General features: G+C 36.3%; 2 protein-coding genes and 1 long non-coding RNA gene across 5 annotated transcripts; all 3 read left to right on the plus strand.

Moving 5' to 3' along the window:
- Positions 1 to 1238: 1238 nt before the first annotated feature.
- Positions 1239 to 8113, plus strand: farsa (phenylalanyl-tRNA synthetase subunit alpha). The gene is made up of 13 exons (XM_059557372.1): positions 1239 to 1429; positions 2114 to 2251; positions 2484 to 2582; positions 2667 to 2785; positions 3008 to 3100; positions 3240 to 3368; positions 4495 to 4610; positions 4690 to 4774; positions 5092 to 5191; positions 5268 to 5436; positions 5612 to 5689; positions 7525 to 7639; positions 7729 to 8113. The coding sequence occupies exons 1-13, from the start codon at positions 1283 to 1285 to the stop codon at positions 7832 to 7834; spliced, it is 1494 nt and encodes a 497-aa protein (XP_059413355.1). The 5' UTR covers positions 1239 to 1282; the 3' UTR covers positions 7835 to 8113.
- A 712-nt stretch (positions 8114 to 8825) lies between these two features.
- LOC132149544 (uncharacterized) lies at positions 8826 to 12111 on the plus strand. Its single transcript, XR_009435033.1, has 2 exons — positions 8826 to 8870; positions 11668 to 12111. It is a non-coding gene; the product is annotated as an uncharacterized LOC132149544 (long non-coding RNA).
- Positions 12112 to 12982: 871 nt separating this feature from the next.
- On the plus strand, positions 12983 to 22184 carry LOC132149543 (synaptonemal complex central element protein 2-like). 3 transcript variants are annotated; one of them, XM_059558872.1, is made up of 5 exons: positions 12983 to 13128; positions 19918 to 20000; positions 20078 to 20154; positions 20215 to 20452; positions 21347 to 22184. In XM_059558872.1, the coding sequence occupies exons 2-5, from the start codon at positions 19920 to 19922 to the stop codon at positions 21539 to 21541; spliced, it is 591 nt and encodes a 196-aa protein (XP_059414855.1). In that variant the 5' UTR covers positions 12983 to 13128; positions 19918 to 19919; the 3' UTR covers positions 21542 to 22184. The 3 variants fall into 3 exon arrangements, with proteins under 3 accessions (XP_059414855.1, XP_059414854.1, XP_059414856.1); XM_059558871.1 differs by lacking the exon at positions 12983 to 13128 and adding an exon at positions 18715 to 18861; XM_059558873.1 differs by lacking the exon at positions 12983 to 13128 and adding an exon at positions 18722 to 18861 and having other exon boundaries at positions 20245 to 20452.
- Positions 22185 to 22236: the final 52 nt, after the last annotated feature.

Genomic DNA, 22236 nt, shown 5'->3' on the forward strand with positions numbered 1-22236 from the left:
GGATGTGTGGTGTTTGTAATAAAGGATTTTATTTTGGAGGATATCTGACATCTGCTGTATTTTTGAATCTTCTCCAGGTGTTTTGGTTCTACTTGTCACTTTGGTCCAAAAGTCACATTAAAATCTGGCATTAAAAATGTAACCAAGCATTTTAAACTTGGAAAATATAACTTGTGTTTCAGGATCTAAAATGTGCTTTTTATTAAATGTGAAAGCAATGATTGAAGACGCAGAGAAGAATAGTGTAAAAAAATATTTTAAATAAATAAAGGTGTGTTGGCAGCATGATTGAAAACGCTGGTAATGATGACAACCACAATAATGTAAATATAAGATCAATGCTCTAAAGTACATAATTTTATAAAGGCTTATAGACCCCATGATAACAATAACAATGTAAAAAAAATTATGTTTCGAAGTGTCATAATCAGTGTTGGGGAAAGTTACTTTCAAAAGTACTGCATTACAGTATTGCGTTACTCCCTAAAAAAAAGTAACTAATCGCGTTACTTTTACTTTTTTTGAAAGTAATGCGTTGCGTTACTTTTGCGTTACTTTCACGTTATATGATGCACATGTTATGTGATGTGATAAATATGAGCAGGGCTTAATTAAGAAGTTCTTTGTAGCAAATGTAAAAGCTCTTTCATGCCACAGTGTTATGACTAAACCTAGGAAAAATAAATTCGCGTCTGTACAGCAAAACACTCTTCAGTAAAAAAAAAAGAAGCATAATTGTTAGTTTATCTGAAGTCATTTTTGCTTATTAGGTTGAACTGGATCATCAAAGCTTAGCAGCAAAGATGTTAGTTAATAAAATAGGGATAGATAAGATGTTATTTAACATTTAATTATTACAGGTTTGTGTCTTATTCTTAGTTCATTAGTTCATCTTAATTCATTTTAATGAATACTAAATTATTATTATTATTATATATATATATATATATATATAATTTTTTTTTTGCGAGTGGGATGAATGAATGCACATTCCCATTTAGTCTCTAACTACATCATGTTCACACAGCGCACACAATGCCTGTTCCGATTTCTCCCAATATGGAGACAGGACATTTGTCCGTCAATAAAGGGAAAACAAAGCAACTGGCGTTACTTCTTTGAAAAGGTAACTGCTATTTTCTTGTAAATGTTACCCCCAACTAAATAATATTTACATACTCCGTGGTTTACGGTAAAGTAATGTCGTGCGTTTTTGTCACTAAGTTTACGGTTGGTGTGACGTCACATCCGTTTCCCCATCCGAGCGCAAGGCGACTCCAGCATGGCTGACACCGGGCTTTTGGAATCACTCTTACGGTTGTTGGAGAAGGTGGGCGGCGGCACTGACAGCCAGGATGTGGCCGCGGATCTCGGGGTGGATCATCAGGTGATCGTCGGCGCGGTGAAGAGCTTGCAGGCGCTGGGAGAGGTGAGCAGATCCCGCCGCTCTGACTCTGTATCTGTCCGCGGCTCTGACTGATGCAACACCGGCGCAAACCACAGCCGTTCAGTCCGGATCATCAGTGTGTACAACACTCGAATCTAGCGGAGCCAGCATTACAATGAGACATTATACAGACTAACATAAGAATATCTATCTATCTATCTATCTATCTATCTATCTATCTATCTATCTATTCAATTCAGTATTGGCTTATTGGCATGAATGATACAATATTGACAAAGCTTAGTGTACATATATAAAAACAAAATTGTAATAATTAAATGAACATCACAGTAATGGAACTGAATATTATAACATCTTAGAATATTAAACTGTAACAAATTATAATGTGTGAACATTTGATACCACAGTATTTAACTTACATAAAATCACACAAACATACTAAGGATCACTGTCGTGGACAGTAGGGTCAGACACACACACACACACACACACACACACATTATCTGTCTGTATTCTTTTAATCACCCCTAAGCAAGCTGCACCTCTTTTAAAGGGCCTGTTTTTTGAAAAATATTATTGTAGATTGAAGGACATTCCTGTTTTTCTTGACCACTGTTAGGTTATGAGTATCAGTATATCTATACCATGTTTTAATATAACATGGTATTGTTTCTCTGTCTCACCCCGTCTGACTCCTGTCCTCAGGTGATCTCGGCAGAGCAGAAGTCCTCCAAACACTGGGAGCTGACCGGAGAGGGCCGTGAGATCGCGGAGCAGGGCAGTCACGAAGCCCGAGTGTTCGACGCCATCCCGGACGAGGGACTGCCGCAGAATCAACTCATGGTGAGAGACCAAAGAGACATTTAATTACATAACTGAAGAACATTCTTTATATAAAATGAAATGACAAACCCCAGGTTCTTATTTTCTATATGTAAAATATAATCTAGATAATTTTGGGTAAAATATAATATTTCTAAAGTGGCGAGAATTACCTGTTAATCCTATGAATTGTAGACAGATGCACATACATTGGTTTGCATCTGATATCTCATGTACCTTTTGATTCTTTTAGAAAATGCCGAGCGGGAAAGTTGGTTTCAGCAAAGCCATGTCGAACAAATGGATCCGACTGGATAAAGCTCACGAGGGAGGACCGAGAGTCTTCAAAACCGTCAGTGACATGCTGCACAGATAATGAATGAAGCGCTATCTCCCAATGAATGTGTTATTAATGTAGTGTGTTTGTGTGTGTCAGGTGGAAACTATCGAGGATACAGTAAGGGACAAACTACAGCTGGTGCAGAAGGGACAGTCGGCGAAACTGGAAGACAAAGAAAAGAATGAACTCAAGAAACGTAAACTGCTATCTGAAGTGTAAGAGACAGTGCAGTGTTATCGGCTTTAACTTGCTGAAGGTCTTCGTTTTGATTAATTTAATCAAGTGTGTTTGTTTAGTCTGAAAATGATATTTTGGTTTTATTCAGGCTAATATAGGAGTCACTCAATAACAATCTCATGCCAGTGGGAAAACTATATAATGTATTCCTTATTTGTATATTTTATTATAAATATATATGGATGATTGATTGGTTTCAGGACGGTTAAGTCATACTGGATCACTAAAGGCAGCGGCTTCAGTACCACCATCACCAAACAAGAGACCGAACTCACTCCAGAGATGATCGCCAGGTAAGAACAATCAGTTTCACAAAGACAACAACAAAAGAGGACCTTCACGTATTACACAAGTTCGTGTAGCAGTGATGCAATTCTGTTTGAGGGGAGTCTCACGAAACGCTTCATGAGTCTGTTTTTTTTTCTCTCTCAGCGGCAACTGGAAGGAGAAGAAGTTCAAGCCGTATAATTTCGAGGCGATGGGTGTCGCTCCAGACTGCGGTCACCTGCACCCGCTCATGAAGGTCCGGACGCAGTTCAGGCAGATCTTCCTGGAGATGGGGTCAGTCTTTTATCTGTGCATAACACTCTTCTGCCTCAGCTGATAAACCAACGGTTATCACATAACATGATATTTCAGAAATAAGAGTTTCACACATGCTTGGTCAGTGTGTTTGTGGAGCAGTAAAGAATTTAAATTAAAAATATAACATGCCTTTAACCTAACATTCCTCTTTCATCTGTTTTAAGCTCTGCATGGATAGCTTTTCGTGTTCATGTTCTGTGTTCACAGTAGTGATAGAAATGAACTTCCACTATGTGGCAGTGTTTGCCTCTTAAAACTGATTTCCCAGAGATTCTTACCAGGGTGGTGACTTTTTTTACCTTATTAGATGTACGCATCCTCTTTTGTGTCAAATTCTGTCATTTAATCAGTAAATTCAGTTCAAATTATCAAATGAATTACCAATCAAATGAAATCAGTATAAACAAAATCCATCTTTGTACTGCAGAAGTGGCATTTAGATGTATTTACAGACTCTTAAATGCAGCTCAGACGTGATTCGAATGCAATTTACAAATGCTGTGAGTTGTTTTTTTTATCGTTTAAATTAACATTTATTATATTTGTTAATGTAAAAAAAATTTAAATGTATAATTAAATGTGAAACTAAAACCACCAGTAGGTGGCAGCAAGTCACTGTCTTAATGAGTGAGTCATTATTGATTGATTGATTCAAACGATTTGTTCAAAGGCCGATTCATTCCACCATTGATTCATTCATTAAATTGATTCGTTCAAAAAGCTGATTCACTCAGTAATGAAGCAACGCTTGATTTTGTTGCTTTGAGGCACTTCTGCTGTGGTTTCACGTGGAAATTTTCTTTGACAAAATAAAACCGAAATATAATATTGTGTCTAAAATATAACTTAGAATGTTGGTATTAATGTTATAATTTAGTGAACTATTTGATCAAATCAATACAATGTTTGCAGTGGGAGAACATCACAATTTGTACATAAATATCACTACATATATCAGCAGAAGACACAATAGTATTACTGTTAAACTGAAGCTAATAGTTAAATCATTGATGCCTCCATACATTCTACTCCATAACAGTGTTTTAATCTGAGAACATTAGATTCCAAGCATGTTCCTAAGCATTAAGTCTCTCATCCACAGATTCACAGAGATGCCCACCAATAACTTCATCGAGAGCTCCTTCTGGAACTTCGATTCTCTGTTCCAGCCGCAGCAGCACCCAGCCAGAGACCAGCACGACACCTTCTTCATCTCGGGTGAGGACTGTATCTGCAGGAGTGTGCGCCGCTTCCTTTCAGAGACCATTTTTCACATAATATTTTGTGTATTTCACAGACCCAGCCCTTGCTCAGCAGTTTCCTCAGGACTATTTGGAGAGAGTGAAGAAGGTTCATTCTGAAGGAGGTTACGGATCACAGGGGTAAGATGAGACATTATGTTTATATTAATTTTTTTAAATAATACTTTTATTCATTAAAGTAAAGACATTTACAATGTTATTTATTATTTCATATAAATAATAATATATTATTATTTCATAGGAATAAATTACATTTATTTTGTTTAAAATATATTACAATAGAAACAGTTATTTTAAACTGTAATAATATTTCATATTATTACTGTTTGTGCTGTATTTTCGATCAAATACATGCAGCCTTGGTTTAAAACCTTAATAATCGTATCAATCCCAAACTTTTAAACAATAGTTTATATTTATTTCAAATCCATTTTAAGGTACAAATATGACTGGAAGATTGAAGAAGCTCAGAAAAACCTCCTGCGAACGCACACCACGGCGGTCAGCGCGCGTATGCTGTATAAACTCGCACAGCAGGTGAACACAAACACACTCACTGCTAGCGTCACTGCTGTTTAGTCCAGATCTCACTCGTCTCTGTTGTATGTTTCAGGAGAAGTTCACACCGGTGAAGTACTTTTCCATCGATAGAGTTTTCCGTAATGAAACTCTGGACGCTACACACTTGGCAGAGTTTCACCAGATCGAGGGAGTGGTGGCCGACTACGGCCTCACGCTGGGAAACCTCATGGGCATCCTGCACCAGTTCTTTACCAAACTAGGTACTGTACCACACACCTTGCTTTTTAGGAACAAGATTCTCCTTTTTTAAATCAGTATTATTGATTTACAGTGAAGGAGGAATCTTGAATGCTCGTTAAGTTTTTAGTAAACATGGTAAATTACTCTGTATTGGATCCCTAACTGCTTTGATCATGATTTTGATTGTTTTTTCAGGAATCACAAAATTGCGCTTCAAGCCTGCGTACAACCCCTACACCGAGCCAAGTATGGAGGTCTTCAGCTATCATGAAGGTAAAACTCTCCTTATGAAGTTACACCTGTGTGTAATGTGCATCGTTTATATTGCTAAATCTAAAAACAAGAAGTCTTTTATTTTCTACACTGTTTTGTGAGCATAGAATAACTAATAATAGGCGAATTATTAAAAAAGTGGTGGTGATGCAATTACTCAGAATTAAAATTTTAGAAGAAAAATTATTAAATAGTGAAATGGAATTGAAGTTGACATGAAAAGAAAATGGCAATTGCAAAAAAAAACCGCTTGAGTGAGAAAACATGTAAGATGGGACCTGATTTTGTATTTTACACACAGATGCACTGAATTTGTCATGTGCACAGATGGATAAATCCTTAATCATAAAAAATACAATATTCCATAAAATAAAAGTAAATGTCAATTTTGATTTCATGGTGTCTAAAGAACTGGATGAAAAATTTAAAGATCATGTAAATGGAAATAATAAAAAGTTATATAAAACTTTAACACAGCAAGGCTATGAAGAATTTTGTTGACTGTGTCAACATTAAATACACAAAATACTTTTCAGATTTAATTCAAAGTTGTAATTTTGATTTCGCTCTAAGGGAAGAGCTGGTATTTATTTACCAGCTCTTATTTAGCTCGTATTTATGATCTGGGAAGTTCGTATTTATGATCTGAGAAGTGGTATTTATGATCTGACAAGTGGTATTTATGATCTGAGAAGTGGTATTTATGATCTGGGAAGTTCGTATTTATGATCTGGGAAGTTCGTATTTATGATCTGGGAAGTTCGTATTTATGATCTGGGAAGTTCGTATTTATGATCTGGGAAGTTCGTATTTATGATCTGACAAGTGGTATTTATGATCTGACAAGTGGTATTTATGATCTGGGAAGTTCGTATTTATGATCTGGGAAGTTCGTATTTATGATCTGAGAAGTGGTATTTATGATCTGGGAAGTTCGTATTTATGATCTGGGAAGTTCGTATTTATGATCTGGGAAGTTCGTATTTATGATCTGGGAAGTTCGTATTTATGATCTGGGAAGTGGTATTTATGATCCGGGAAGTTCGTATTTATGATCTGGGAAGTTCGTATTTATGATCTGGGAAGTTCGTATTTATGATCTGGGAAGTGGTATTTATGATCTGGGAAGTTCGTATTTATGATCTGGGAAGTTCGTATTTATGATCTGGGAAGTTCGTATTTATGATCTGGGAAGTGGTATTTATGATCTGGGAAGTTCGTGTTTATGATCTGGGAAGTTCGTGTTTATGATCTGGGAAGTTCGTATTTATGATCTGGGAAGTTCGTATTTATGATCTGGGAAGTTCGTATTTATGATCTGGGAAGTTCGTATTTATGATCTGGGAAGTTCGTGTTTATGATCTGGGAAGTTCGTATTTATGATCTGGGAAGTTCGTATTTATGATCTGGGAAGTTCGTATTTATGATCTGGGAAGTTCGTATTTATGATCTGGGAAGTTCGTATTTATGATCTGGGAAGTGGTATTTATGATCTGGGAAGTTCGTGTTTATGATCTGGGAAGTTCGTGTTTATGATCTGGGAAGTTCGTGTTTATGATCTGGGAAGTTCGTATTTATGATCTGGGAAGTTCGTGTTTATGATCTGGGAGGTTCGTGTTTATGATCTGGGAAGTTCGTATTTATGATCTGGGAAGTTCGTATTTATGACCTGCGGTGTGTTCAAGTCATTTAGCCTGAGCAAGATGCAGTTGACATTTTTCTACTAATAATTCAGCAAGATCTTGAACCTAAACTTCTAGAATATGATGAATAAAAAATGCGCTTCTGAGCCAGTTCAGCATCACAATCCTTCCATCTGGCTGTTTCTCTCTCAGGTCTGAAGAAGTGGGTGGAGGTCGGTAACTCTGGGGTCTTCAGGCCTGAAATGCTGCTGCCCATGGGTTTGCCTGAGGGGGTGTCAGTCATCGCCTGGGGTCTCTCTTTGGAAAGGTACGTCGACACGCACATATGAAATAACAGTTGCATTTTAAATCTCAGAGTTTCTGGATTGTTTCTGTTTTCTTTTGACCCATGTTCAGACCCACCATGATCAAGTACGGAATCAACAACATCCGAGAGCTCGTGGGCCACAAAGTGAACCTCCAGATGGTGTACGACAGCCCAATATGTCGACTGGACTCTTAAATGACCAGCACAAGGCTCAGCATATGGATTCATTTGTGCTTTCTTGATTCAGCGGCATTTTTATTGTCTATTTAAGCCATACCACACATCCTGAACTACACTTTGCTAAACGACATTAGTTACGAGGGTCGTGTTGAACAGACTGACGTCAAAGCAGAGGAAAAGAGTCACGTCTTTGCATGATGAGTGTGAAATTGACCTTATATTACATCACCGGCTGATATCGAAATCCCTGCTGGCACCACTTCTGTTTAACATAATATTATATATATATATATATATATATATATATATATATATATATATATATATATATATATATATATATAACATGATTTGAATTGATTTATTGTCATTTTCCATTGCCCTTTTTCATGACAGCTCTGTATAAAAAAAACAGCCACCCAGTTTGTTCTCACAACCCAGAATGCAATGGAAACTATTGAAGTCCTCATACTGTAGAAAAGTACAATTAAAAATGTTTCAAATCACCATTTGGACTTACTTAATGGTTGTCTGTTAAGTTTATGTGATTAAACCAGTGTCCTTTTTGGCTGAGCATTTTTTTCATGGCCGCATTATCATATTCAAGCACACTTAAAATCATTTGGTGTTAGATTTACTTTAAAACTATTTTAATTTTTCAAGTTGCTAGATTTCACAAATAATAGAATTGACAAATAGCACATTGAACTAAATGTGGAATATTTATTAAGTTTGATCTTATTGTTTCTGTGTTTGGTTACAGAGTGCAATATATCGTATTAACCAGGACTTTTTTTTACTGTGCATTTTTCAGTCCATGCTGAAACCAAAAATGCATGAGATGTTTAATGTGTAGCTATGGGGAGCAGGGACCAATGAGGTTTCACGGTGTCCTGTGGGCGGGGCTACGCAACACAACATGTGGTTCTCAAACTTTCTGAATCAAAGCCCCACTAATTGGTCACAATATTCAAAGATATTTCTCCCAAAACAGTTTGTTCTTTACAACCGCCACTGAATTCACTTTGTGATTCTAGAACTTTCACGAACGGTAAGTTCTTTGGTAAAAACAATAGTTTTTTAAAGGGAAAAGAAATTGAACAAAAAATTATAGATGTGAAAATTGAAATTAAAATTGATTATTTTTAAAATATATTATTTAAATATATGAATTAATAGAATTTAACTCATTTAAAGTTTGCTGAGGCCCCTTGAGTCAAATTGGATTGATGTTTCTGCCATCAATCGACTACCTTTAAATGTTCTCTGTCTTTTCTAAGTAATATTATTTCCTGGCCGCATTGATTCTGTTTCCGCTGAAATTGACGTAAATGTTAAGCAGTATGTTGTATCCCTTGAGACACTTGTACGTGGAATGTCAAGTTCCATGAACAAACTAAATGAGATTAGTGGCACTAATTCCATTCCCTTCAGCAAAACTCATGGTTGGAAATGAGTTAAAGCTGCTTTGGAAATTGGTAACATTTCTTATTATCTTCAGTGTTGAAAACAGATGTCTTGCTTAATGTTTTTGCTGAAAAAAAGTAGTAATTCAAAACAAATACAGATCCCACACTTCTGAACAGTTGTGTTTTTTTTTAATGAATTGGACATTAGGATTTGCTTGCAGGCTTCGTAATCTCTTGATTTCTCTGCATCTTGTGTAGTTGGCACGCATGAGAGTACATAAGATTACATAAAGCACATGTAGAGAGGATGAGAGGTAGATGATAAGATTGGATTGTCAGGCTCTGAAACTGGAACAGAAACATCGATGTCGATGAAGTTTAGGCAGGACACATTTCCCACCGAAAAACAATTTGGATGATTTGAAGACAATCCTGATTTGAGAGGGCCGTCAGCAGCGCATGGTAAATCTGCTGGTCCCGCTGATCGCTCTTTGGGGGAGGAGAGGTCGAGGGAATCCTCTGTGACAGTGAAGGATTACGTCTTGTTTACTTGGGTATATGTTGTAACATCTTAAGTGGCCGGGTCAAAAGTAATCCCCTATCGTTTAGAAATAACCTGTCTGAGAACAGCCCTATTTTAGCCAATGCTCGAATCACTACCTGTATGGATATCATCATAAATTAACTTTTTTAATGTAAGATGGTAGTATTTTTTATATTTTTGCGTATTTGTGTCTAAACTCTTATTCCTGTAGACACAATATATTTGTTTTAAAAATGGTTACTGAACGTAACAACTTAAGGGTTAGAACAGGTCTTTATTCACAGCATTTGTAATCATTTGTAACATCATTAGTTAATGCATGTCAACCAGTATGGACTGTTAAAGGTTTGCAAAAAAAAAAACATTGCATTATAAGTATATGAGGATGTTCACACAGCACACGTTCTTGGGTTAAAAAAAGAAATCTAGTCGGAGTATTACAGGTATATTCATAATGTGACAAAAATAAATATTCATACCATAGTGCATGGTTTCTAAAACAAAGCCTAAATTGTTGAGTAGCTGGCTAGCAACAGCAAGGTCACAGGTTCGCGTCCCAGGGAATGCAAGAACTAATAAAAGCGTATACCTTTACAGCAATGTAAGTCACTTTGGATAAAGGTGTCTGCCAGATGCATACATTTAAAGCAGGGGTGTTAATTAAACACACCAGAACATGCTAATCAAGCTTTTTAGACTCAGCAAAAGTCTGCCAAATGACGTAAAATGCATTTGACAGCCCTGAGGCTTTTGTGAAAACTACAAATTGCATTTTATATCCCACTCATGGAAAGTTTGATTGAACCCAGTGCATTATGGGTGTACTCCATCTTGCCAGTGGCGAATTACCCCTGTGGTAGTGGAACAGGAAAGCCTATCTAAGTCAGGACAGGTTTACGTGCTGTTAAACAGCATGCCCTGATTTGTGCACAATAACTCCAGGAATATGTTATAAGTATGTAAAACCAACATTTAAAACTGATCAAACAATGCAAGAACATGTCTTGTATGGACGACCCCATGTGGTCTCCAAAATGCAAATGAACAAAATAAATATTCAAATGTTTTAGTGCATCCTTAACATGGTGAATCTAAAGATTCAATGTCATCTAGATCCAACATATTCAGACAAATAAAAAAAATTCAAACATCCAACAAGCTTCTCGACCCTTTCAAGGGCATTTGTTGAGTTTATGTTGCTTTGGGCCTCCGTCCAAATATCATTCCTTTTTTATCCTTCGCCCCGCTCATCTCATGTTTCCAAGATACTGGCTCCCGTAATGAGATGCTCCTTTGAGACCATCCGACATCAAGAAGAATTTTGGGTTTATTTGCACTGGCATGAAAAGTCTAGACTTGAGTTGTTATGTCATTAATACCAACTGAATATATAATGCAGAGTCGTTCTCAGCTCAAGTTCTTTAAAATTAATCCTCCTTTTGGGGATGAGTTATAATGATGTTCAAGACTGCTCATAACAGAGCTTCCGTAAATCGTCTTACACAACAGGAAAAAGTAACATGATTAGAGCAGTCCATCCTATGTATTTCCAAAGTGACCTTTTCAGAGTCCAAAAACCTTGGAAAATAAAACCGAAGAGGCTTCCAATGAAGTTCTCCAAAGACGCCATAGTTATAGGTTTGATTCCCAGGGAGTGTGAATGGTAAAATGTATTAATGCACTGGAAGTTGCTTTGAATGAAATGCATGAATGTAAATGTTATCAGATTCATAATATGAGTCAGCACAGGAGAGTCAGTTTTAGTCAGATCTGCACTAAAAGAACATGCACAAAGACATTTGTCCTTGAATGTTCCTGTTTTTTGTGGACTTGACCCCTCCTATACTCGTATGAAGTGGCCAAGCTTCACCTTCTTACCTTTCGTTCTTTCTCAGACGTCGCGTGGGATAGGGGATGTTGGCCCGGGACTGTTGGGCACTGAGGGGCTGTTGTTGGAGCTGGATGTGGGGAAAAAGGAGGGGAAGTAGGGGATGGCGGCCAGCAGCAGAGGGCTCATCTGGGGACTGTCGTCCGATGGTAAGGGGATCACTACATCATCCTGGTCCCACACGTGGAAGGCATTGGAATGGGACAGAGTCAGAGCCGTGGGCAGACGGGTCGGTCTGATGCTCGATATGTCGTCTTTTTCTGCATCGTCTTCATTAGGGCCAAGCACACAGTCTACCATGCGATGCAAGGAAAAGACAGTGATGAGAACATATATTTTAAGGTAGAAAACTTTTAACAGGAGTGTAAAAATACTGAGAAATTCTACTTGAATTTAAATATGGATATACTGTAATTTTACTGTATTAAAATGCTAAAATGTTGAGTCAAAACTTTTTTCCCCTTTGCTTTAGAGACTAAAATAGAGACGTGGAAGTGGATTAAAGAGTTTCTTATTAATGTTACACAAATTGCCCTACAATAAGTAACTTATTGATTCACGTGTTTCTATATGTCCTGGCTTGGAGGATCTATGCTGAATCTTATTAATCTTTATGCTGAAAACAATACCCTGCAACAAAAACATTGTATAGATCCCCTTAAAAACGTATAAAGGCAATACCATGGTACAAGGATGATACTGGAGAGCAATACCATGGCACTTTAAAACATACCATGACATTTTCTCATTATGCCAAAGCTTTCCCATTCTGCAGAATAAACTGGAAAAGGTTTTGATCAGCTAACATGCTATCCACAAGGATTAGTTTCTGAGCTCACATCTTACCTACTACATCATTAGCGAGGTCTTTGATCAGATGTCCCACTATGGCATAGGCGACTGCAACAATCACCAGCGCGGCCATTAACAGGTACAAAACCCCCTTTGGTAAGGGGATGAGGTCTCGGGTCACTGGCTTGTAGTCTTTGAACATCGGGTCCTCGTTTGGAAAAGAGTATCGAGAAGCATGCCCAGTCTTATCCGTAAAATTCAAACTTGTTACGTTGAGAGAATTCATTACCAGCCCTTTTTTTTCGCCAAACAATCCGTCCAAAAACTTTGACTGTTGATTTTCTGATTAAAAACTCTTCGCTTTATAATAATCTGGAAAAGTGAGATAATTTGAGCAGTTAAGATCCAGGATCATTCATATTGCAACTTGTGTCCTCATCTTCATTGTTGAAGTTATGTATTCTTCAGTGCCTGCAGATTCTCGCTTCTGAGAGTGTACAGAGCTTCGTCTTCATACAAGCCCAAGGTTCACAGGCGCGTGCTGCGCGTGCGCGTCCGTGCGCTGTCCGTGGTGCTAAAGCCTCTCACTGCCCGAGCGACTCTCGGTTGACTCCAGTATTACCAATCAGCCAAGAGTACATTTCCAAGACCGCCCACTTTCCGTCACTGGATAGAGGTAGATGATTTCCTTTCACCCCGCTGCCAAAAGAAGAAGATAATGCCGCCGCAGGCCCCGTCCCAAGTCCTTTAATTCGCTTAATTAAGTCGGGAATTCCGCGAACATGGCGATCCCTCCAAAAAGACCTGTTTTTTCATTGACACTTGTTAATTCCAGGTTATCAGACTAATCTTGGCTTTGTTTTGTGCGAAAATAAATCACTGTGCGTGACAGCAGCCCAGTCCGACACGTCACAGCCAGCGTGCCATTGATAAGTCAGAGTCAGATTATTTACATGGCGCTTTTCACAAAGAAAAAAAAACTAAAATTCTCACGTAAACCAAAATTTTGGCGACGTGAAAAATGTAAAAACATTTTTTTTATAAAGTATCTGATATTTAGTTCATGATAATGTATAAAAAGTGATAAACAGTTGTTTAACGAATATTTTAGCAGATAAAAATACTACATTTGTCTCTTAAACGTTTCTATTTTGGAGAAAATTTCCAACTTTACTGTTCGTAAAGATCAAGTAGAGTAGGTAAAACACACCAAACCTTTTTTTTAATATTGGCACGACTTTCATACTGAAGAATAAGTAGCATTTCATATTGACAGAGCAAAACTTGTAACGTTATGACATTAGTTCTTCTACTGCAGTCATGCATGATGATAGTCACTTGCATAATACATAATATAAATAAATTATTAGCATAATAAATTGCTTAAGCTGAAAATTTTTCATGAATGTTGAAAAAAATTATTTGGAGTAAACAAAATATGTAAAAAATTGTAACAGTTAAAAAAAGCAGAAATCTGATCTATTTTTGTTCTTCATGGAAACTTTTAGCTGGACCTTTATTTGGATGCTTATTAGACTTGATGGAGTCTTTGGATGTAAATAGTCTGGACTATGACAATGAAGATTATAGACTTTCTTTTTGTTTGTGTCACGCTTAATTTAGAGCTTTTAAAGCACTAGTGTTATGTTGACCATTTTCAAACCACATTGCCACAGAGTAACATGAAAGTAAAGGGGGCTCATTGATACACGCGGAAAAAACACTTTTCAGACTAAATTTAGGATCAGGGGGCATTTTTTGAAATATGGAAGTTCTGTCAGGATATTGTCAAATTAATTTTAAGCTACAGCTAAGCAGTTTTCCTCTTACATAACCATTTTGAGCTTGTGCAGGTCAGGATTTGTTGATTTCATAATGGCCCTCTTCAAAATCAGCATAGCTTGACAGAAGACCATGAGCCCGTGTTAGTTATTTTGTTGTACTGCATGAAAGGCTTTTTATCTCCTGTGTATTTCCTGATGGATTTCCAGCTCTCCAGCTTGACCCCTGCAATAAGAATCATAAGAATAATTGCACAAGAGTGCTTACGGCAGATGAACAAAGATAAAAAAATTAAAAAAAAAAGGGTTTTTTTTGCCAAAAAGTCATTTTTTATACATAATGTTTTAATGGCTCATATGGGAATATGGAGCTCATACTTGAGGGAGAAAACCCCACAGTTTTATTCAGAGGCCCAAACTGAGGGAAATATGCAGTTTAGTGCAGTAGCTGATATTTATATGAGCAAATGTAAATATCAATATCAATATCAAGAAATTCTTAAGAAAAATCTCAGGGCCATTGCTGCAACTGTGGACATATTTTACATGACTATGTGGGAGGTGGTTATCGGCACAGGGGCAAGTTGTCACGCATTTCACTTAAGTAGGTTTTTTTTTTTTTTGCACACACATTATCTTAAAATTTTGCCTGTTCAACTAGCCCAAAACTCTCCTTCTTGGGAATTGTGCCTGGTTTGAGGTGAACAAAAGTTGAGCAGACATGACATTTAGTGCAAGACACTGATGAATATGATCTTTCTGTGATAATGTGTCAGCACATGGGTTAATATCAGATACTGTCTCTCTAAACATCAGTAGATTGACATCATGCATTCACAACATCCTGTTCTCTTCTCTGTGTCCCTCGCTGTTTTCTATTTTAGGACGAGCTTTTAAATGAAATCTGGCACCTGGTTTGACTTTGAACATTTGAACATTTTTTTGTGTCCCTGCTAGAAGTCAGTGTTCGGGAAATATTCTGAATTATGTGACTTTGCACCTTTTTTTTTTTTTTTTAATACAAGGGTCATTTAACATCTCAAAAACAACCAAACGCACCAGAGTAAAAATGTGGCATATTTAGCAGTGTATATAAACAAGAAAACCTTTTAGCCTTAAATAGTGCCATGCATAGATTTTACGGTAAAACGTTGAAACAAGGTCTCCATTCATTGTGCATTCGAACTAACATGTATGAACATTTAAATGTTACATGTAAATTGTAACATTTAAGTAATAGTTCATTTAAAAATGAAAAATTGCTGAACATTTTAGAGTTCAAAAAGAGTTCAAACAGCTGATAAAAATATCATGATACACAAGTAATTTACTCCAGTGCATCAATCAATCCATAATAACGCTTTCTCTTATAATAATATTGTCCTCTTATATCAAAGTCCACCAACATATTTGTTTAGATCTGTTTTGCATTTTTTTGGATTGTAAACAAAAACATGATCTGTGCATATTTGTCCTCTGTTTCAGACAACACAGCTTTTTCACAGAAGGAATCAATATTACTCTTATGACTCTAACATAACTCTTAGATGAAAGCGATGGTTTGAAGTAAAAAATTATTTTATGGATTTGTTTCTTACAAAATCACAGCATTTCATTTCATTAGACGTCAGTCGATAGACTTAAGTGGTGTGAATAACTTTTGGGTTATTGTGAAATTTTTATCAGCTGTTTGGACTCTCATTCCGACGGCACCCATTTACTGCAGAGGATCCCTTGGTGAGCAAGTAATATAATGGTAAATATCTGTTCCGATGAAGAAACAAGCCAAGCTACATCTTGGATGTCCTGACGGTGGGAAATTTTTATTTTTGGTTGAACTATTCAAAGATAATAAAATACATACTGTAAACAATATTGTTCATGTTAGCTAATCATTAAGCAGTGTTGGGAAGGTTACTTTGGAAATGTAATAGGTTACAGATTACAAGTTTCCCTGTTTAAAATGTAATAGTAGTGTAACTTTTTCAATTACTTTATTAAAGTAATGTAACTAATTACTTTTGAGTACTTTTTGATTACTTTTCTAAATTTGTGAAAATTAAAGAATAATAAATAAAAGCATATACATCAACTTAAATACAGTTATCTAATAAGCATGTGACGTATTCTGTGTAATAAACTCATGAAACATTGGTGTTTTTTTTAAACTGCTGTCTCTGTATATGATGATAGTTTTCTCAAAATAAGTAAAATGCACATGAAGTGACACAGAGCAGTTCTAGAAATTATGTTTATGTGCTCGTGTACTCCTATATTGAGGCAGCAGAGGTTGAAAACACTGCAAGCTTCAGTAGGCCTATGTGTAGTAAATGAAACCATGTCTTTGCCATTAATTTACAGGAGGGGCGGACTGGGAAAAAAATTCAGACTGGAAAATTCAAACTCATACAAACAAATTCATGGACAAAACTATTATTTGTATGGACCTGACATAAAAAAAGGTTTAAATCTTTAATTTGGGGACATGCAAAATAATTAAAGGTTCTCTCCTGAACTGCACCTTCACTTCCATTTTTCTCTTCAGTCTCTTTATTTTGCCCTGTTATCCATCTCTCTCATGACTTTAATACTCAAGATTGAACAAAACTATACTTTACAATACAATTCTCTACAATACTACAATATCTTTATAGAAAAATCTTAATACTGTACACGAGTCATGTTTTTCCCTTACAAAATATTACCATGCTTTTATTAGCCTATATAAAAGTAAAATAACCTTTTTTTTTGCAAATGGATTTGTATTTATTTTTAAATAAATACATTTGTAAAAAAGATTTTACATTTTTGGTTATCACAGTTAAACAATAGTAACCATTTTCTCTGGATTTATAGTTAAATATTAAAATGTTAATTTTTTTTAATAAGGGTTGTGTTGCTGTCTGTCGTAGCTCCCCCTAAACCTATAAAAAAATCGAAAAAATATTTTTTTTTCAGCTAAATTACTAATGTAACATTACAACAGATAATAATGATGTCCTTTAATAGTATTTTGAGTGATGACTGATGAGCAACGTGCTGCTGCATCCTAAAAACAAAGACAAAAAAGCATCTTTACAGATGAAACTGACCTGGAACCCTGAACAGGAGTTCTACTTCTCTGCTCCAGCAGTCCACTCTATTCTCTCTCTCTCTCTCTCTCTCTCTCTCTCTCTCTCTCTCTCGCAGTGATTACTCTGAGTCTGATCCAAACCGTTTGGCGGAGGCGCGGAGAGCGCGCAAGTCATGACTAACAATTCATGATTTATTAGAGATTTAATTATCAAATGGCGGATTCGCAAATGATCACTTTAGTACATTCAGCAGGCAATTATACAATAATGATATTAAATAGTGGGGCAAAATCGGCTGCCAGGCCATCGGGAATTGTCCCGGTTCTCCCGGTGTCCAGTCCGCGCCTGATTTCCACAGACACGCAGAATGTGCAAGTCATATATTGCATTTTTGGGGCTTTATATTAACAGACAGTAGTCGATGTCATGTTTTGATTCAAGTGAACTGACCTACTTTTGATTTAGTCATCCAAAATGTGGCATATTCCGTCCGCGTTAGGCATTTCGTTTTTATGACTGGATTCTACGAACCAGACTGTACTTCCGCATCCCAGAAATTATTAGGGCGGTATGTCTCAGAATAGTCAGTGCAATTTGGGAAAGAAATCAGTTAAATCTGTACGTGGATGTGGGTAAATATTCAAATGTAATCCCCTTTGTAATCGTAAAAAAATTCATGAGTAACTGTAATTTAATTACTCATGTTTTCTTAGTAACTGTAACTAATTACAGTTACAATAATTTTGTAATTAAATTACGTAACGCCGTTACATGTAACTAGTTACTCCCCAACACTGTCATTAAGTTATATTATTTACAAGTTGGACATGGTGCAAATGTTTGTACTTTTCTCCTGGTTGTCCCAGCTGGCTCAGCGACAGCAGGGATTATCTGTGTCCTCTGACACTCATTCATCTCATTATTACAGTCCATTATGTTCTGAGCCAGTCAGGCCTAGCCCGAATGTATTTCCATTTACGGATTAATGGTTGCTCCTGAGATGCTGACCTGAGACGGTAGTGCAAATTATGAAGTTAGGTCTTCCTATAAAACTCACTGTAGTTGGATTGTAAATTGAAGGAGGATTTGAGAGAGAGTGAGTGAGAGAGAGAGAGAGAGAGAGAGAGAGAGAGAGAGAGAGAGAGAGAGAGAGAGAGAGAGAGAGAGAGAGAGAGAGAGACTCCGTTGGTCTTAACCATAGACTGTATGGTCTTAACACAACACTTAGAAAAATACCATGGGTTACTGGACATATCCTATATTTATTACATTTTATTATTTTTTTATTAATCACTTATTAATACTTATTTATTTAGAAATAAATTACATTGAAAATGGCCTATAAATGTTTTTTAATCTCGATATGTAATTAATATCACACGGCGCGTGCACGTCACGTGCATCATTGCGCGCTGTGGATTTTCGTAAATTGTAGGCTAAACAACTCCGCTAAAAAAAAACTAGCAAAATTACCACCCATTTGTTACTTTGTTACTATTACGGTTTAGAAAAACCACACAGACACATTACTCGACGGTGACACATTTGAAAAGAGTAAGTTTAAGTCATTTTGATTTGCAAAGCAACGAGCTAACGTTAGTTAACTTACAGTATGATAATTTAACATGCTAATTTAAACACGAAGCTTAAACCTGTAACGTAAATTTGACTTGATTTAATTCGAAATTGTACGTTATTACGTAACGTTACCGTATGAATTAAATGTACGATAGTCATAGTATCCTTTGACGTACTTCGGTGTTAAATATCGTGAAATCACTAGGTTTTTGTACAATGATGCAGGTTAATTCCCATGTTAATGTGTGTATGTACTATATGTACTATACAGTGCATCTGTCATGTTAATCTGTACATACAGGGCCTAAAATAAACATTTGCCAAGTGCCAAATGCGAGTACAAATCATTGTTGGCGAGTAACGTAACGTTATATGTAAGTGTCAGTCGCCAGTTGGCGGGTACAACTTCTACGAATTATAACGGAATTATATACACACACAATTGTGTCTTAATACGCAGTTTTGGCGAGTTACCTTGTAAACGTGTTCTTAAATAATTATAAAGTCTTAAAAGACCGTCAAGAGTTATGTGTCCGTGTCATGTGCATCAGGTTTTAAAGAGACAGCGCAGATTTTAAAGTGAAACCTTTTAAAGCCTGTCATTGATGTAATTCAAAGAACAAAAGAAAAAGAGAAATCCTTGTAATGTTCTGATAAACTGTAATAGCTTGAATAAAGATCAATCTGTATAGTTTAAGCATATATAATATTGTTTATGTGAAGATTGTTTTAAAATCACTTAAAAGTAAAAAAAATTCAGAGCCTATTAAATTTTGAAAATAATGGATTTCAATTATACTTCAGTGTTGAATGGCTATTATTAATATGGAAAATTGAGGAAAAACGCACCAGCTGGACAAATTAGAAACATTGTAAATATGTTTAATCATTGTAGTAGTAATAACTGCCTGTTTTTGCAAAAAAAGAGTTTCATGGCCGGTACATTTTATCATGTCACCGGCCATTGGCAGGTGTGGCAAAATGTTAGTTTTAAGCCCTGTGTACATATGTGTCATTTATTATGTTTTAAAGCCATGGCTCAGCACTTCTTTGGAAATTCAGGCTCTATGACATTGCAGTCAACACCCAAATCTGGCCATCACCATTCTTCAAAGGTACATGTGATTTTATACCCTGTGGTCAAATGTCTGATAATAGTATTGCTGCTAAAGTGAATTTCTTTTCGGTGCAGATGTCAGATGATGGTTTTAACTCAACGGGTGAAACTATCTCATTTGTTACCCTGAATGACAGCAATGAGCAGCAAAGGTGAGCCAGTAACAGAAAACGTATTCTTGCTTTTTAACTGTTGCTTGAAAATATTTTTAGACATTTTGCCGATTTCTCACCCTATAACAGTGAGGACTCGGGTATCAGTGTTTCAAAAACCTCGACAAGAAGTTCGCCGGGTAACAGTACTATGGAAGACGCAGCAGTGTTATCTCCCCCAAATTCACAAATAGATGAGATTGGAAAGAAAGCACAGGACCTTATTGAGAGAATCAATGAGAGACGGGCCATGGACCAACATGTGATGAACAGCTTTGAGGAAAAGCTCATTAAAAAGGTACTAAAAATGTAAAAAGAAATAGATAAAGACAGAAGAAACAGTAGTGCCTGACTAATGTATATTGTTTAAGTAGTTAATGTAGTTGGCTGAAATAATACAAGCATAATATCTGAATATTTTAGACGTATCAGAATATCATAAAACATACAGTATGCTTAAAAATGAAACAGGATTTGGCATTTAGTTAAGCCAAGCAGGAACATGTAGAATATTATTAATCTCAAGATATTTTTTTCTATTTTTTTTTTTTTTGCGATCTGATGTATGCCTGAATATTCATTATGTTGATGAATATGTTTTTGAACAAGTTGTACAAACTTCGAAGGCCTCATACCTGTGAAGTGTGGTCTTGGGGTTAACTTTAGTTTTTTTTTTGAGGAAACTTTGAATCCAAATGGTTTCCAAAGGAGCTACGAGCATTTGCTTTGTTTGGATTGCATATGTGCATAAAAAGTAGTTATGTAGCATGGCTCAGCAACAACTGGCCTAACATATATAAAACCTTCCTTTATATTTTAATGCAAACACTGTACATTTAGACATTTAAAGGAACAGTTCACCTAAATTGAACATTTGCTGAAAATTGACTTTCCCTCAGGCCATCCAAGATGTAGATGGGTTTCTTTATTCACCAGAACAGATTTGGAGAAATGTAGCATTACATCACTCAATAATGAATCCTCTGCAGTGAATAGGTGCCGTCAGAATGAGAGTCCAAACAGCTTATAATACCATTTCAATAATCCACACGACTCCAGTCCATCAATTAATGTCTTGTGAATAGCATGTCCAATAAAGAAACATATTCTACACCTTGGATGACCTGAGATGGAGTACATTTTCAGCATATTTACAGTCTTGGGTGATCTAGTGTTGTTCGTATCTGTGCAGGTGAGGGAGATGTGTCAGCAGGTGAAGGAGCAGATGTTTGAGTATTATGAGCAGCACAGTCAGGGCATGGAGGCCAGCATCACTGAGCTGTCGGAGGTGCTGGAGAGAAGCAGTCAGCTGAGTATGGAGCTACAGGGAGCCAGTCAAACCCTGGCCGCCATCAATAAAGGCCTGCAGCACAGCACAGAGCAGTAGATACACAACCAAACTAATCACACTCTAACTTAACATGAGGAAGAGTACACTTTGTATGTTACTTTAAAGTAATTTAACTTTAAGGAACTGTTCAAACATTTCAAAATGTTTTCAATTTTTTTTAATACCACAGTATGTTAAAGAAAGTTTGAATGCACATTAATATGCTAATTTGATTTGTGTTTGCATGTCTTGAAAGTAATGTCTGTTTCTTTAAAATGTATTTTTGATGGATTACATGGTTTGCCTAAAGGTCTCTGACTATCATTTCTTCTAAACCCCTTCAAATGTGGTTTGGGTAACCAGATTATTTGTGTTTCAATAACTAAGGTTTGAGCTTTGTAGGATTTAGGCTTTTTCCCATAGCATTAGTTATTGAAAACTCATTTAATCTGCTGTCAATTCTCTTTATGGCTTTCTCGGTACAAATGAGCTGCTGTAAATAGATACAGATAGCAAGATACAACACCATTATAAAATGAGGATTTGATAACAGACCTTAGAGCCCCTCAGTACAATCTGTGCAATGAAGACCAATGTGGGAACACTAATATTTCAGCTTTTATTCAACTGCAGTTAATTCTGTGTAACATTTCATACATACATCAATGTACAAACAATAACATGCACGTTTTATCTCTGTTATCCTTGGTGCATTTCTTTACAAATCTACTTGCAGTCAAACCTTCACTCAA

Source organism: Carassius carassius, chromosome 9 (genome assembly GCF_963082965.1).
Source record: "Carassius carassius chromosome 9, fCarCar2.1, whole genome shotgun sequence".
Taxonomy (NCBI): Eukaryota; Metazoa; Chordata; class Actinopteri; order Cypriniformes; family Cyprinidae; genus Carassius; species Carassius carassius.

What these genes read in the sequence shown, in the direction of transcription:
- LOC132149543 (XM_059558872.1), top strand. Translation starts at nt 19,920, where the DNA reads ATGGCTCAGCACTTCTTTGGAAATTCAGGCTCTATGACATTGCAGTCA. An exon ending in GCCATCACCATTCTTCAAAG is followed by an intron (nt 20,001 to 20,077) that starts GTACATGTGATT and finishes TTTTCGGTGCAG; the next exon opens with ATGTCAGATGATGGTTTTAA. An exon ending in AGGAAAAGCTCATTAAAAAG is followed by an intron (nt 20,453 to 21,346) that starts GTACTAAAAATG and finishes GTATCTGTGCAG; the next exon opens with GTGAGGGAGATGTGTCAGCA.
- farsa (XM_059557372.1), top strand. Translation starts at nt 1,283, where the DNA reads ATGGCTGACACCGGGCTTTTGGAATCACTCTTACGGTTGTTGGAGAAG. An exon ending in TGCCGCAGAATCAACTCATG is followed by an intron (nt 2,252 to 2,483) that starts GTGAGAGACCAA and finishes TGATTCTTTTAG; the next exon opens with AAAATGCCGAGCGGGAAAGT. An exon ending in GGAGGTTACGGATCACAGGG is followed by an intron (nt 4,775 to 5,091) that starts GTAAGATGAGAC and finishes ATCCATTTTAAG; the next exon opens with GTACAAATATGACTGGAAGA.